Consider the following 16441-nt stretch of genomic DNA (forward strand, 5'->3'; position numbering starts at 1 on the left):
TCAAAGGCGGCCGCTTTTCTGCAACATCTTTTGAGGAGGCCGGGTATGGCAGGAAGTGGCTGACTGCTGGGAAAGTACACACACTCCGCCAGTTACAAACAAAAGGGAGCTTCAAGCGCCACCACGACCCTAAATTAACTCTGTGTGTGGGGCCATGAAAGTGTGCGGTGTGACATGTGGTACGGCCATATATGTGACGGATCGGACTGGAAGGATTGTGGGTAACCGTAAACGAGGACCAGATTGGCTAGTAGACCCATCAAACCCACCCCTTCTTCCAACCAAACACAGACACACACACACACACACACACACACACACACACACCAGAGTAAGGGCTTCTCCTGGGCCATCCATAAAACACTTCAACACTGTCACCAAAAACCTCAGTATACAACACACTTCCTTTGTTGTCATTCCAAGACACCGAACGTAAGGCTCAGATGGTGCAGATGGTGATGAGAGGAGGATACTGGAGAGAGAGAGAGAGAGAGACAGAGAGCGATAGAGAGGAAAGAGAGAGAAAGAGAGAGGGAGAGAGAGAGAGAGAGAGAGGGAGTAGAAAGAGACAGGTGTGGAAAACTGGAGGAGAAGAAAAGGCAGGGATGACAGGAGGTGGCTGCGGTGGCGATCAGAGGGAAGAAGGGGGACGAGGGGGAAGAGGGGGAAGAGGGGCCACTCCGCTCCTCTCCTCTCCACACAAGCGGGAACATGTTCCGGGGCCTGTGAGGCGTGAAGCTCATTTCCCCGCTCCACTCCTCCTGAAAGGGAGGGCTGACCCGGAGTGCCTGTCGCCCGGCGGCGACGCCCTTTTGTGGCGGCGCGCGGGCAGGGATCCGGTGTCCTGTGATCGCCGACCCGCGCGGGATTGGAAATGCCTCTTTTGTGTAGCGCGGCGGCAGGCGCGCCGTGAGCCCGACAGGTGTGAGGGGTGTGTATGTGTGCAGGGAGAGGGTGAGGAGGAGGGAGGTATGTGTGTGTGTGTGTGTGTGTGTGTGGAGGTGTGTGTGTGTGTGTGTGGAGGTGTGTGTGTGTGTGTGTGTGTGTGTGGAGTGTTGGGGGGTGGTGAGGAGAGGCAAGAACAAACTGAAGAAAGTCTCACTTACAGTTTTTCTGGATTTCTAAAACGCGAATCCCTGAACCACAAGTGGCAAAAAGTAAACACAAAGAAAGCACAGATGTCGCAATTAAACACAATGACTCAAAAGTGTCAAAGGTTTTCTGAACGTTTTTTTGAGAATATGTTTTTTGTGTTTACAGCTTTGAGAAAAGCCTGGAAGGTTTTAAAATCGTGTTTTAGCAATTGTGGAAAAACTGATGAAGAAGAAGATACAATAAAATAAAAATAAAACCCCCTGGTGTGTCAAGGTTCTATCCCTGCTGTCATTTTGTAATCTCCCTGCCTCCCCAGCTCCACCCCCTCCGTGCCCCTCTCCGTCCCAACACTTCCTGGGAGGAGCTTTGGGGCTTTGTCCTCCTGCAGCCAATTTCAGACGGCTCCCAAAATCAAAGACTGCCATTAGCAGAGTGTAATGAGCAGAGAGCGAGGGGGTGAGAGAGGGAGAGAGAGATAGAGAGAGAGAGAGAGAGAGAGAGAGAGAGAGAGAGAGAGAGAGAGAGGGAGAGAGAGAGCTAAAGAGATCACACCACATCTGAGCAAAAGTAGGTCTTTTTTTTCTCCATTAAAGAATTTTTAGGAACATTTTTCCCAGCCTAAAAAATAATGCCTCTGCGGCCTCGATAAATCACAAATATTTCACTAAACTTTAAGGTTTACGTCAAGGTTCCCTCATATCTATCATCTATATCAATCCAACAGTAGGTTGAAGGTTGTTTATATAACTTAGCATTGAGCTGCCCTTGTCCTTGGTTATCACTTAGATCATGTGACTAGCTAGGCAAGAGTTGGAGGAAAAAATGTCCAGAGCTTATTCATCACAGCCCACTCCTCTGAGACCAGGGCTGCTCAAACACATGACCAGTGTGCTATTTATACAAGATAAATATCATCAGGTTATGACATTTATCAGCTGGCCTGTCTATGATTTTCCAGGGGACAAAGTGCTTTTTAAATATTGACAAACTCAAGGGCGAATCATTACCGTAGATCAATGGCACCCCTAGCAAGCATGGCACCGCCAGGAAGGAAAAGGAAAAAATTAGACAGTAAGCGAGAAAAAGAGGGAGAATGAGAAAGAAAGAGAGAGAGAAAGAGAGAGAAAAAGAGAGAGAGAGAGAAAGAAAGGAATAGAGAGAAAACTCACCCATGGTGAAAATCAGGAAGGGGTAAAGGAACGCACGAAAGGGAGGGGAAAAGCAATTATAGGATGTGAGAGAGGCTTCTACTTCTACACCTTGGTAGAAATGAGTGGAGTACAGAGCGGCCATTTACAGAAGTGAAGAGATTTCTTCTGGAGGTGGTGGTGTGTCCGCACGGCGGCTGGCCAACGTTCGCTCTGACCGCACTGCAAGGCTCATAATTCTGTTTAATTCAGAATAATTGCACTGGGATCCGAGGAGAATTAATTCTTCATATTTCCGCCCTCTTTTTTTTTATCCTGTTGAGTCCGAGGATAGTGTGACTTGGAGGTGAATTAAATTTGAAGCTTTATGTCAAACGTACTGCTGAGCTCAGAGGAAATGAGCGACACAGAATAGAAACAACCTGTCTGCTGTTAACTAAAGTGTAATAACACATTTATAACACGGATCGCAAAACCCCTTATCTCGGCCTGGAGTTGATCAAATACATTATGATGAGAGGCAGACAGGGTGGCAAACACAGCGTCCTTCTTTGTCTTCAGAGCCCTCTGCTATGATAACTGAGCAAACATCCACACCAGGGCCACACTTAGTAATCTGATTCAGCGCAGCTATGTCAACCAATGACTGACCAGGCAGGAGGGACACTGAATGTAAACACTGAGGTACTCGGTTAATTGTAGGAGAACGGTCAAAAAAGACATTTTCTTCACCTTTACTTTAAATAATCAGAATGCTTGTTTTTATCTTTATTTTGCCCTGACACTGTGTGAATGGGGGGAGGGGGGGGGGGTAGGCATTCCCAGGGATAAACGGAGTGAGAAAGAAGGGGTTTCAGCTGGCAAACAGATCACTCAGCAACTAATGGGCTGGCTAATCTTGAGGCACGCTTTGTGTCGAACAAGTCTGTTGCCATGTTCAACCGTGCCAGCGAGGGAGAGAGCAGGAGAGTAATCACAGTTTAAGCCGATGACGAACTGTTTTCTGCCGTGATGCATTTTTAATGGCCACCGGATTCAAGTCCATTCTTCTGTGGCGGTAAAAAAAGAAAATGCCAAGACCAGCAAATGCAAATATAAACACACACACACACACACACACACACACACACACACACACACGCACACCCCTCCATTTACGACTACTATATCCATTGTCCCTCGGGTTGTGATGTGAAGCAATGTCAAACAACAAAACCTGCTGACACGCATCTGAGGCCTAGAACTGCTTGTAATCACCAGTAAAGACTTGAGAAAGAGTGGCAGAGGTGAGAACATAGAGAGACTGAGAGTGAAACAGAAGTGACGAGAGTGAGAGTGACAAAGGCACTGCATCTGAACAAAGATAAACCTTTTAAAAACAGCGCAAAATAAACAAAACATGAGAAACAAAGAACACTTTCCACCTGCCGATGTTTCGGATTCCAGGTGCCAGCCTCTGACGAACGTCTAAATTATGCATCCGTCATTGTGTAAGAGCGCGACCCCGGGAGTACGGTGTCGTGACTGCTAGCGGAGACGGGCGACCCGGTGCGTTAAGGCGTGACCGTTGTGTCTCGGTGACGCTTTCCGTGACGGAGTGGAGCCACGGCGGAAAACACCGTATATCCCTGAGAAAATCTCCCCGCTAGCCTCAGGCCCCGTCCGCCTCAATGGCCGCCTGCTAATCGATGTTTTCCTGCTGTATGCGTTTAGCATGCACCGTGACACAAACGCCTTATTGCCTCCCTGTGTTTATTTTTTTTGGTCTACAGGGCACTGAACCCAACGCTCTTGTCACATACAGCCTGTCATACCAGCTCTGTGTTACTGTGTTGCTGGGGGGTTTTTTGGTTGCTAATATACATTTAGGCTACACACTCTCAACAGGCCAGGAAGGTTGAACAGAGAGCAATGTAGACAGATTGGACAGGAGAAAGACAGACAGAGAGAAAGAGAGAGAGAGAGAAAGAGAGGAAAAGACAGAGCATGGGGATATGAAGAAGAAGAAGAAGAAGAAAAAAAAGAAATTGACAGACGAGCAGGGAGGACAGACAGTGGAGGCTTAAGCAAGCGTGTCGGCGATGCGAGCCCAGGCGAGGGCGCGGGGAGCGAGCGGGTGTTTTGGGCTTGGCCTGGCTCCGGTAAATGTTATTGGAATTCCTGTGCTGTAAAATTGCTACTTTCATGCCCAGTGCATCTGACAATAGCAATAGTCCGTCAGCGCAGGAGCTGCCTGCCTGCCTGCCGTCCGGCCGGCCCCCAGTCCAAGGCCTGCTCAGTGAGCCAGCCCGCCTGCCCGCCTGCCAACGCGGCCCCTCAGCTGCCCCCCCCCCCCCCCCCCACCACGGCCCCAGGCCCCTGTCCACTCTCTAAGCTCCAGGACTTCAAAGGGGATAATTGACAATGAGCTCCATGTCAACGAGGCAGAGACCGATAATGGACGCGAGCCCTAAGTTGACCTGTCCTGCTCCTCTCGCCCGCCGACCTCTCTGCATCTCGCTGCTTTTTTTTTTTTTTTTCGTTTGTGGATAACATGCTTTTTGTTCTTTTTTTTTGGCTTTTAAGCTATTTAGTGTTTTAGTTTGAAAAGAAAAGAAAAAAATAAGCATGATCAATAACGAGCATGGAGACAGTTGAGTGAGAGTGAGAGTGAGTGAGTGCATACAGACGTCTGGTCTGGGGTTTACCCTCCAAAGCGCTGGGGACGGTGGGGATGAGCGCGGGTCGGAGAGATGAGAGACAGAGAGAGAGAGAGAGAGAGAGAGAGAGAGATGGAGAGAGAGAGAGAGAGAGAGAGAGAGAGAGAGAGAGAGAGAGAGAGAGAGACGGGGGGAGACGCCAGAGCTTCGGGGCTGCTGCTGGTTCCTGTCAGAGGGGAGGCTGATACGGCGAGAGCCAGCGGGCTCCAGACGGACTCCAGCTCCGCGGGGCGCTCCAACGCTATTAGGCTGACTGGAGGCAGCCAGGCAGCCAGGCGGGCAAGACAGGCGGGCGGGTGGGCAGGCGGTGGGCGGGTGGGCAGGCAGGGCATGAGGCGGTGTTTACCCTGGGGCGGCTGAGGAGGCACACCTGCTATGAGCTAGGGCCGACAGGAACAAAGCCTGATGGGAATTAGCCCTGAGTCTTGCCCTCTACCCTCAGCTTACTCTCTCTCTCTCTCTCTCTCTCTCTCTCTTTAAAGGATCTTTTGTGTCAATTAAATTTTGACATTTCCACATCTATGAAGTAGTCCCATGCTTTTTTGACATAACCATTTGCCAGGTTCATTGTGAGGTTTGAATTATGCATTCATGTTTTTTGTTTACCAAAGGAATATTCTTTCTACCACAACATTGCAAGGTAATGCAGCAAGTATGGTAGTCATGGTAACTTCAGGGACTTCTTCGGGTAGCAGAGAATAATGCTCTAGTAATGGCCATTAACTGTCTTATCACCTTGAACATGCATAATCTTCCGCTATTCCTGAGCACCGTGAAGACCATTATCCCTTACTTAACTGTCAGCGGTAGGAGCTGAATTGCTGTCTTAGTCATGTGCGTAGCATTTAAAATGTTATTGATTTATATACTGTATGTTCAAACCAGGCATTTGTTTTTTTTTTTGGTTTAATATTGCCCTATTGTAGTTCACTCACAAATCACTCACTCACAAAACATACACACAAACGTGCACACACGCGCACACACACACACACACACACACACACACACACACACACACACACACACACACTCTGGTGTGGGTTAATGAGCTCTGAGCTCCCTGACTCCTGTCTCCACCGCTGGCCTGTTGGCCTTAAGTGCTCCGTGATGGCGGATCGATGGAGACGTGCATGTAGGGAAATGGCTTAATTAATGCAGAGCACTTGAAATGTCTTTGTCTCCGCTGCCTTTTTGATGAGGGGTAGTGAGTGCGTATGTGGTGGGTATTAAAGATCGGAGGTGGGGTGTGTGTGGGGGGGAGGTTGCTTTAATGGCTAAGGTTTGGCCCGCACTTTCTGTGGCAACAAGACATCACAGAAAGGATCTGACAGAGGAGGAGGATAGAGTAAGAGAGTGAGAGAGAGAGAGAGAGGTAGAGAAATAGAGAGATAAAGAGAGAGAGAGAGATAGAGAGAGAGAAAGTGAGGTGTGGTTGTGATGATGGGCAAACGGCTCTCAGAGCATGAAGTAACGAGAATGGAATGCTGCTTGCTATTCATTCTAACAATGAGAAGATTCTAGAAAAAAAGAGATGCTTTAAATTCCATTTTTGTCCCTGCTTCTGTGAACGCATCAGTTAGTGGTTGAGTGAACAGACTCTAACTGTTTGTCTTTGCTCACTTCATTCTCTGGTCAACGCACAGTGCTATTCATAGGTTTCATCAGGTCCCTTTCCACAGGTATATAAAATCAAGCACCTTGATCATCAATGCAGACTGCATGATGCCTGATTAACACACCTGTGGAAAGGGACCTAGTGAAACCCATGAATTGTGAGGGTGGCGAAGGCCGCCGCTGCTACAGCAGTGTCTCTGAGCACCGTCATGGCAGCCTTTGTTTCTAGCTGGAGAGTGGCGCTGACTGGCTTGTGAAGGTTAGGCTTTCAGCGGTTAAACAAATGGATTCCTTTGGCAGTGGCTACGTTCTGCGGGCTTGTGCGGGTTTTTATTGAGGCAGCAGGTGGATGGCAGGTGGGCAGCAAGAGAGCAGAGATGGTGAATGGACAAAAGACCTTCATCAAAGTCCATGTACAGTACGGGGAGCGGAGAAACGTGCTGCGTGGTTTGGTGTGGTGCGGTGCAGATCAAGGGGGAGATAGAGGATGCTAACCTTTGACATGCATTAAATTGCATTAGTCTGAGCCTTCCCTGGTCAGCCTGCAAATGCATATGAATTTACAGAGCTTCAATTAGTTCAGCTTTGTCAGCCCAAGTGTGTGTGTGTGTGTGTGTTTGTGTGTTTGTGCATACAGCGTAGTGGCCGTACTCCATGGTTGTTAATTAGCTTTGCCTCTAAGCTTTAATTTATGTTTGGGTAGAGATCTTGCACAAAAGGGAGACAAGCATGACAAGACAGCCTGTGTGTGTGTGTGTGTGTGTGTGTGTGTGTGTATGTGTGTGCGTGTGTGTGTGTCAAGAAAAAGGAACGACGGACAGAAGAGACAAGTGGAAATGGGCAGGCTGTAATCCGTTCGCGTATGCTGTGGTGTTCCCCTAATGAATGAATGCATACAGTGTGTCCGAACCATCTGCCCAACAAAGGCCCAGTGCAAGCCTCCCTTTCATAGGCGGCGCGGCCAAACAAAGGGTCCCCTTTGGGCTAACCACTAACATCACAGTCTGGCCCCATGCTGCATCAAAGCAAGTGAAAACAGCCTTTGAAATAACCTTAGCGCTGTGGTATCGCAGAGGCACAGCACATGACACAATTACAGTTTTGTTTTCAAGAAATTGAGTTTGGCACAGAAGAGAGAGAGAGGGAGAGAGAGAAGGAGAGAGAGAGAGATGGGGAGAGAGAGAGAGAGACAGAGAGCAGAGCAGTAGCTGAAGATGCAGATGCAGATGACAGATGAACGGTGACATGTGGCTGTACAACTTCTCACACAGAGCAAGCCTTATGGCAGCAGTGAGTGAATGCATTTCTGCACTAACTGATTAAACTGCGGATAAAAATCAGAGAGAGGCGGGAGGGAGAGAGAGAGAGAGAGAAGAGAGAGAGAGAGAAAGAGACCTTACCATTACATGCAGACCCCTGTGCCTGCTGAGCTACTGGTAAGTACAGGGTGGCTGTGAATTCCTCCTCAGAGTCCGAGTCATGCACAGTCTCCGTGGTGACATTGCTTAGCAGCGGACTCTGGTTGTCATGGAGATTGGGTGATGGTGGTTGAGAATGTGAATGCTCAGTGACTGATGGACTTGATAGAGAGGATGGCATGGGAGAACCTAAAGGGAAAAAAGTGACTATAAACAAAAAAGGAACCACCGAACCAAGGACAGACAAACAGAAAATGCAGCAATAATGATAGCAAAACGATATATCAAAAGCAATTCAAAATATATATCATGGGAGTGCAAGAAATGTGAAGGAAATGCAAAGAAAATGTAAATCCTAACAAAAGGGGGGTTTTATCACAGTTGTCATTGTTAGTTATTCGGTTCCACAAAACTTTCCACACGCCATTTCATGTCTGAGGAGAAAATCCTCGATTTCACATTTCAGCTCATTTAAGCCTAAATCCAAGCCGATACCCCTGCGCTCCTGGTTTAAGCCCTACTGATGACGACGGTGCCCTAGGGTCTGCTTGAGAGGCCAAGCAATGAGGTGGAGCCCCTGTGAACAGGTCTGACTCACACGCTGATCAGAGCTGAGAAGCCTTCAGAACTCCATTTCCCATCATGCCCCCTGCTGTCTCAGTATTGATTAGCTCAGGTCACCCCACAGCAGTGGCCACAGCATGCTGGGCTGGCAGTCAACAAAACACCCACAAGTCTCTCTCAAACACACACACACACACACACACACACACACACACACACACACACACACACACACACACACACACACACACACACACACACACACACACACACACACACACACACACACACACACACACACACACACACACACACACACACACACACACACACACACACACACACACACACACACACACACACACACACGCACACACACACATTCACATGCACTTTGTACACAAAGGGATTCATAACTTGAGGATGACAGACCAAACATCAGAGGTAATAACAGCCTTGGTAAAGCACACATAAGCCCAACTGACAAGAGCCCATACTCCATAGTGTACTGCCTTATGAGAAGACTACAATCCATACTCCATAGTGTACTGCCTCATGAGAAGACTACAATCCATACTCCATAGTGTACTGCCTTATGAGAAGACTGCAGTCCATGCTCCACAGTGTACTACCTTATAAGAGGACTAGAGAGCCTACACTACATAGTGTACTGCCTAAATTCAGGCACAGTTTGTCATCTTGTTACTCCACAGAACAGATATCTATCTATATCCATCTATCTATCTATCTATCCATCTATCTATCTATCTATCTATGTATTTATGCATCTATGTATCTATGTATCTATGTATCTATCTATGTATCCATCTATCTATCTATCTATCTATCTATCTATCTGTCTCTCTGTCTGGAGCTCTTAGCTATCACTCAGGTAGACTACTCTCTCAGTTAAACGGAATGAGATCAGGAGTGGATTTGCTGGAACATTCTGTCCTCTCCCTGTGTGTGTGTTTGCAGGTTCATGTTCCTCATCTCCTGTTCTGTTAATATCCCAGCGCGTGGCGGTGTGATCGCTATCTAAAGCCTCCTCTCTGAGTTGTGCCTCCGTCGGCGCTGCCATAGATTCAGCATTCTTCATGGAGACTGATGCGGCCATTATGAGCGCAGAGCACTTCAGTGCTAGTGGATGTATGGAGCGGAGGGGACTGTGACTATCGCAGCCAGCCACCCATGCACTGAGAACTGATTTGGACACACCTTCAGCTACAGCTCTCGCACGCTCTCTCTTCCACACACACACACACACACACACACACACACACACACACACATACACACACACGCACACACACTTTTATATACAAACATGCACACAGTTTGAAAGTAGATTTGCGGATACACATATACATACACACAGACACAGCCACACACACACACACACACACAAACACACACACACACACATACACCCTCACCCACTTTCTGATTCCTTCAAACAGACACACACACACACACACAAACACACACACACACACACACACACACTTCCACACAAACACACACACACACACACACACAAACACTCACAGATGCGCGCGCACACACACACACACACACACTAACTCACTCACAGATGCACACATTCTGTGCAGCCCCCCTCCTTGCGGAGTCCATAATTGCTCCTTCCTGTTTACACGCTGCTGCATTGTGAGAGAGCAAACTAGGAGCAGAGGGGGGCACGGAGGCGACGGAGGGAACGGAGGAGGGAGAGAGGGAACGAGGGAAAGAGAGAGAGAGTGAAAAAAAGAAGGGAAGAATTCCTTTTAATTAATGCAGTCCTTATTTATATATTTGGGCGTGTGTGTGTGTGTGTGTGTGTGTGTGTGTGAGTGAGGGAGCGAGGCTGGTGAGGCGGAGGAGAGGAACACAATTAGGGGAGAGTCTACTGGGAACAGCGCTGCAGCTCTGCTGCCCCACACAACCAGCAAATTAGGCTTCTATTAACCTTCCACAGGGCCTCTGGGACACGCCGTGGGGGTGGGTGTGGGTGTGGGGACGGTGTGTGTGTGTGGTGTGTGTGTGTGTGTTTTTGTGTTTCTGAGGCGGAGAGTGTCTATGTTTTTGCGTGTATGGGTGGGTGTGGGTGTGGGTGGGCTGTGAGTGTATGAGAATATGAGTGTGTGTGTGTGTGTGTGTGTGTGTGGGCGTTTGCGAGTCCGAGAGTGTCTATGTTTCTGTGTGTATGTGTGGGTGTTGGTGGGCTGCGTGTATATGAGTGTGTGTGTGTGTGTGTGTGTGTGTGTGCAACCTGCGGAGTGGCCGTGCGGCCCGAGGTAGAAGAGAAAGTGACTGTGAGAAATGAAACGAGTGAGAGCCCGAGAGGCAGCTGTTCCGCCGTATAGTCCAGCGCCGTCCAGCCGCACTGGGGACCGGCCGCTAGCCGCTCCCAGCGCTCTCTCTCCGTGTGTGGAGGAAGTTCATCCATCCTTCCCTCCCTCCATCACTCCCTCCCTCCATCCCTCCATCCCTCCGCTTCACAGACTTAGGACTTTATGAATGCGCTGCGTCGCCCGTGGTCATAGTCTCTGGACGCTATCTAGCAAATGCTACCCTCTTAATTAAGCCAGGGAGACAGACACAGCCCACACCCCTGCAGACACATCTGTGTGTGTGCGTGTGTGTGTGTGTGTGTGTGTGCGTGTGTGTGTGTGTATGTGTGTGTGTGTGTGTGTGTGTGTGTGTGTGTGTGTGTGTCTGTGTGTGTCAGTGTGTGTGTGTGTGTGCATGTGTGTGTGTGTGTGTGTGTCTGTGTGTAGGTATGTGTGTGTGTTTTCCCCTGAAAACCCAGACATGCCCGCACATATATCCTTAATAGATATACTAGCAAGTGAACTGTGCACACTAATACCTATGAGTACTGGTTCATCTCAGGCAGCCAGACAACCTTCGTTCAGACAGAATTACTCTGATGTTGCACAGATGCATTGTGGGTAAGTCTGCTCTCCCGTGGATGTGTCAGAGCCAATCACTGGGCACAGGACCACCAGAGAGCAGCAATAGGAGTCAGATGTATTTAATGAACAGGTGTGTGTGTGTGTGTGTGTGTGTGAGAGGCAAACAGAATGGGAAGTAGAGAGAATAATAATCCTGCAGCTCAGCAAGGTTGATCTGAGTGCATTCACCATCAGTGCTTTGACAACCCTTAAAAAAACACAAATTTTCCCTGTCTCTCTCTCTCCCCCCATACTCTCTCTCTCTCTCTCTCTCTCTCTCTCTCCATGTCTCCCCCTTTCTCTCTCCATCTTTCCCTGTCTCCCTCTCTTCTCTTCAATCTCTGCTCCTTTTTGTCTTTCTCTGCTGCTGTATTTTTAGGTTGTTCTGCCTGCAGTGTGTGCTGTCCCTGCTCAATCAGCTCTCCCTCTCCATACCTCTCTCTCTACCTCCCTCTCTATCTCTCTCACTCTTCCTCTCTCTCCATACCTCTCTCTCTACCTCCTTCTACCCCCTCTCTCTCCATCTCTCTCCATCTCTCTCTCTCTCCACCCCTCTCTCTTCTCTCTGTCTGTCTCTCTCTCCATCCCTGCCCCCTGGCCAGCCGGTGCTCTCTCTCACACCAGGTTTTGGTGAGGAGGAAAAGAAAAGATAAATCATGGCTGAGAACCCGCTTTCTCCTCTTCCTCCTCCTCCTCTTCTTCTTCCTCCTCCTCCTCCCACCGCCCTCAGCCAGGCTCACTGGAGCACTTTCTAGTGGAGGAGACCAGCGAGCAGGCCAGCACTGACCTTTGCCCTGGGACTGCCAATTAGGCCCTCCCAACAACATTTACAGCTCTCTGAGGCAGCGTCTCCCTCTAACGACATGGGCGCTGCTGAAATGTCACATGGGAAATGGAGTTTTTTTTTTCCTTTCGCCCAAAGCCAGGCGCTGAGGAGGAATGAGAAGGAAGGAGGGGCCTGAGAGGAAGGGGGGGGGGCAGAGATGAAGGAGAGAAGTGCAGACGCGGAGCGGAGGAGAACTGTGGAACACACACACACACACACACACACACAGAGACACACACAATCAAAGAAACACACAGACACACACACAAACACATCTGCAAGCATACATACTCACACCACCACAGTAATCATCATCACCACCTTCCTACATGATCTATGCAAACCGATGCTAATGATTGTGGTTTCACACCAACCGCCAGCATACAGCACAGCACACCACGGCACCATATGTCTGTTGGATTGGGTTCCTTTGTTTCTCTCCAACATGACTAGACTAGCCGCTGTTATTCCTGAGCTGTACGTGAAAATAGAGATTTAGACCTTATAGAACATTCTACTGCTTCTGCCTCCCTGCAGACTAGCCCCCCCAACAAACACACACACACACACACACACACACACACACACACACACACACACTCCTCGATGCAGGAGTTAATAGTGGGAGACGTCTGTGGCGCTCGTGGCATGTTTCCACCGGTAGACGGCTCGGTGTTTGTCAGCCATTGATTTTCCTTTTGTCCGACTCCTCACACTGCCCCCCCCCCCTCCACCCAGCCCCCCCCCCCCTCTCGGACTGCTTATTGAGCTCACTGCTCACTGGACTGCTTCAGAAGGCAAGCGCAGAGATTCAGCTGCGAGCAGGAAAAAATAAAAGAAACACACGGTGGGGTATTTTTTGTTATTTACGGACGTTCTGGTGAATGAGCTCTTTGAGTTTGTCTTCTAAATATTTTAACGCATAAGGGGGGTGAGCTCTAACAAAAGCGCTTACGAACAGCACCCGCTTCAATTTACCATCATTCCATATTCCCGCTCTATCGCTCTTTCACTCCTTTATCATTTTCTCCATCTCACTCTTTCTCTCTCTCTCTCATCACTTCCCCCAACACATCTCTCTCTCTTTCCCTCTGGCAGCATCTCTCCCTCTCTCTCTCTTTCTCACACACTCTACTCTTGTTATTTCCTTTTCTCCTGTTCTTCAATCCTCAGCGGACCCCGGGCATAAATAAGCCTGAAGGACACGCTCCATATCTCCCCTCAAACGAGAACAACGTGCAAATAAATCAAAGACTCTCTCTCTCTCTCTCTCTCTCTCTCTTTCTCTCTCTCTCTCTCACAGATCATCAGGCCTTCACAGAACACAAGGCACATTTACACACGTTTGAGTTTGACACTTGGCGAAAGGCAGACACAGAGAGAGAGAGAGAGAGAGAGAGAGAAGAGAAAGAGAGAGGAGAGGCAGTGAGAGAGAGAGAGAGAAGAGAAAGAGAGAGGAGAGGCAGGGAGAGAGAGAGAGAGAGAGAGCAAAAAAGAGTGTGCATGTGAGAAAAAGATAGAGAGTAAAAAGAAACAGCGAGATAGAGATGAGAGAAGGGGAGAAAGAGAGAGAGAGAGAGAGAGATAGAGGAGAAGAAAAGTGCGATAAGAGGACTAATGATAATGTTGGCGTGTCGTCTTTGCCGGGCCGAGCCGAGTGGGCCCGCGCAAGATAAGAGAGAGAGAGAGAGAGAGAGAGAGAGAGAGAGAGAGAGGGGGGGGAGAGAGAGAGAGAGAGAGAGAGAGAGAGAGGGGGAGAGAGAGACGACGGGCGGGCGTCGGCGGGAGCGCGGAGGGGCCATCTCCTCGTCCGCACGCCAGTAGCCGCGTCGCCGCTCTCCGCCGGATCAGACGCCGCGCGCCCCGGACCCTTTCATCCGCCGCCTTCAGAGGAGACAGATGGAAAGGGACAGAACACAGAGCGCAGACGAGAGGAGAGAGAGAGAGCGAGAGAGAGACAGAGAGAGAGCGAGAGAGAGAGAGGGAAAGAGATGCTGATATGACGGGACGCAGGGTCAAGCATTCGAGAAAAACTCCTCTTTTCTTCTCCCCTCCGTCTCTTCTGTCGCTCCTTTTGACTGCCAGGCACAGATAACAAGTGTCATCTCATTGCCGTGGCAACGTCGGCGTTTGCCCACACAAGGGGACATTGTGCTCGAGCGTATTCAAAAAAGACGACACACTAACACACACAGACACAGACGCGCATCGAGCGGAACACATTCACACACACAGACACACACACACACACACACACACACACACACACACACACACACACACACACACACACACACACACACACACTGTAGCTCAGTAATTAGTGGAGGTGTCAGTGATTAATTAAATAGATGTGAAGGCTGTGTTGAGCCGTGTTTGGAGTGAGAATAAAAGAATCAGAGGGTACTCCATAAGTACTATTAGAACCCTTAAGGCAGCACATCTCTTACACACACACACACACACACACACACACACACACACACACACACACACACACACACACTCGCAGTCAGGAGCTTTATTATACTAGTGAGGCAGCTGGAAAAAAAGAGAAAAAAGACAGAACACAAAGCCTGGGCAACACTGAGGAGGAGACTAGCGGGCCGACAGCGCAAGAGATGCAAAATACATTACACACACACGAGGAGGAGGAGGAGGAGGAGGAGGAGGAGGAGGAGGAGGTGGAGGGAGGACAGATACGGAGAGACACATCCCGAGAAAAGGCAGAGGACGGAAGAGAGATAAGCAGCGAGAGCATGAGTGGGGGGGGTGGGGGGTGGCGGGTGGAGAGCGTTAGTCATGGGAAATGCAGGCCCTTTAACGCCCCTATACGGAGCAGAGCGCCCTGCAGAGGAGCTGCCCTTAGAGCGGAGGAGCCGCCTGATTGGCCGAGGTGGGGATGCGGGAGAGGAGGAGCATCCGTCTCGACATTCCCGCCGCCCGGTAGGGTTGACAGCCACAGCGCAGTCCATTCATTAGTGCAGCGCCTGGTGAAGAACTAGGGGTATAGGTGCGGAAATGATGCATGAAAGCTACTGCTCGTGTGTGTGTGTGTGTGTGTGTGTGTGTGTGTGTGTGTGTGTGTGTGTGTGTGTGTGTGTGTGTTTGTGTGTGCGTGGGGGTATGTGGGTGTGTTTGTAAGTGTGTGTGTGTCTGTGTGTTTGTGTGTGTGTGTGTGTGTGTGTGTGTGTGTGTGTGTGTGTCTGTATGCAGAGATTAGTAGGAGTCCGACAGGTGCTGGAGTGTGAGGGTCTTCATTAATATCACTTTGGGCTAGCAGGAAACACTGATCACCACAACCCTGCAACAGCAGCCAGTGAACCCAGCACTGCCGTCAGTCCATCAGTCAAGCTCCCAGGCCCAGCGCAGGATGGGAGGGGAGGGGGGGCGCTGGAGGCTTTATTTTTCTTGAGCCCCTATCAGGGGCCAATCTCCCAGTGTTATTCTAGATCTCTTTCACTTGCAATGGAAATACAACCTTTTAAGGTCACACACCCACCCACCCGCATAAACACACACACAGACACACACGCAAACAGACACACACACACACACACACACACACACACACACAAAGACACACACACACACACAGGGAATGTGGCTTGAATACCACGGAGAGCACCGCGGTATGTTTATCTCTTCTGCAGGGGAACAATGTCCCTAGTCTCCTCTATCCAGCCATCTCCATCTCCCCGTTCATCTCTCTCTCTCTCTCTCTCTCTCCCCCTCCCTCTCACGTTCCCCTTCCCTCCTGCTCTGCTCCTCGGCTCAGTATCTCTCTATATCTCCTTCTATCGCTTCCTCGCCTGCCTTCCCTCTCAGCCAGCTACCCCCTCAGCAACATGTGAAATGAACCAGTTAGAGAGGACCGCGGAGGGGAGAGAGAGAGACAGAGAGACAGAGAGAGAGAGAGAGAGAGAGAGAGAGAGAGAGAGAGAGAGAGAGAGAGAGAGAGAGGGGGGGGGGGGAAAGAACTACTGAAGGAGAGAGACTATGTGACACAAGCCAGTTTTTATCAGTGGATACTCCAAAAGTGGAAAGGCAATTAGAAAACCAGGGTGAGAAGTTATATTTGGGCTATAGTATGTTTGTGTGTGTGTGTGTGTGTGTGTGT

The 16441-nt window shown here is 49.5% G+C and overlaps 1 protein-coding gene across 1 annotated transcript in view; it reads right to left on the reverse strand.

Annotated features, from left to right (window-relative positions):
• Positions 1 to 16441, reverse strand: part of tenm3 (teneurin transmembrane protein 3) — a 204192-nt gene that overhangs the window by 126286 nt on the left and 61465 nt on the right. The window contains exon 3 of the mRNA XM_062520548.1: positions 7960 to 8166. Coding sequence (XP_062376532.1) covers positions 7960 to 8166 — 207 coding nt within the window. The remainder of the gene's footprint in view (positions 1 to 7959; positions 8167 to 16441) is intronic.

The sequence above is a fragment of the Sardina pilchardus genome, chromosome 2 (assembly GCF_963854185.1).
Source record: "Sardina pilchardus chromosome 2, fSarPil1.1, whole genome shotgun sequence".
Taxonomy (NCBI): Eukaryota; Metazoa; Chordata; class Actinopteri; order Clupeiformes; family Clupeidae; genus Sardina; species Sardina pilchardus.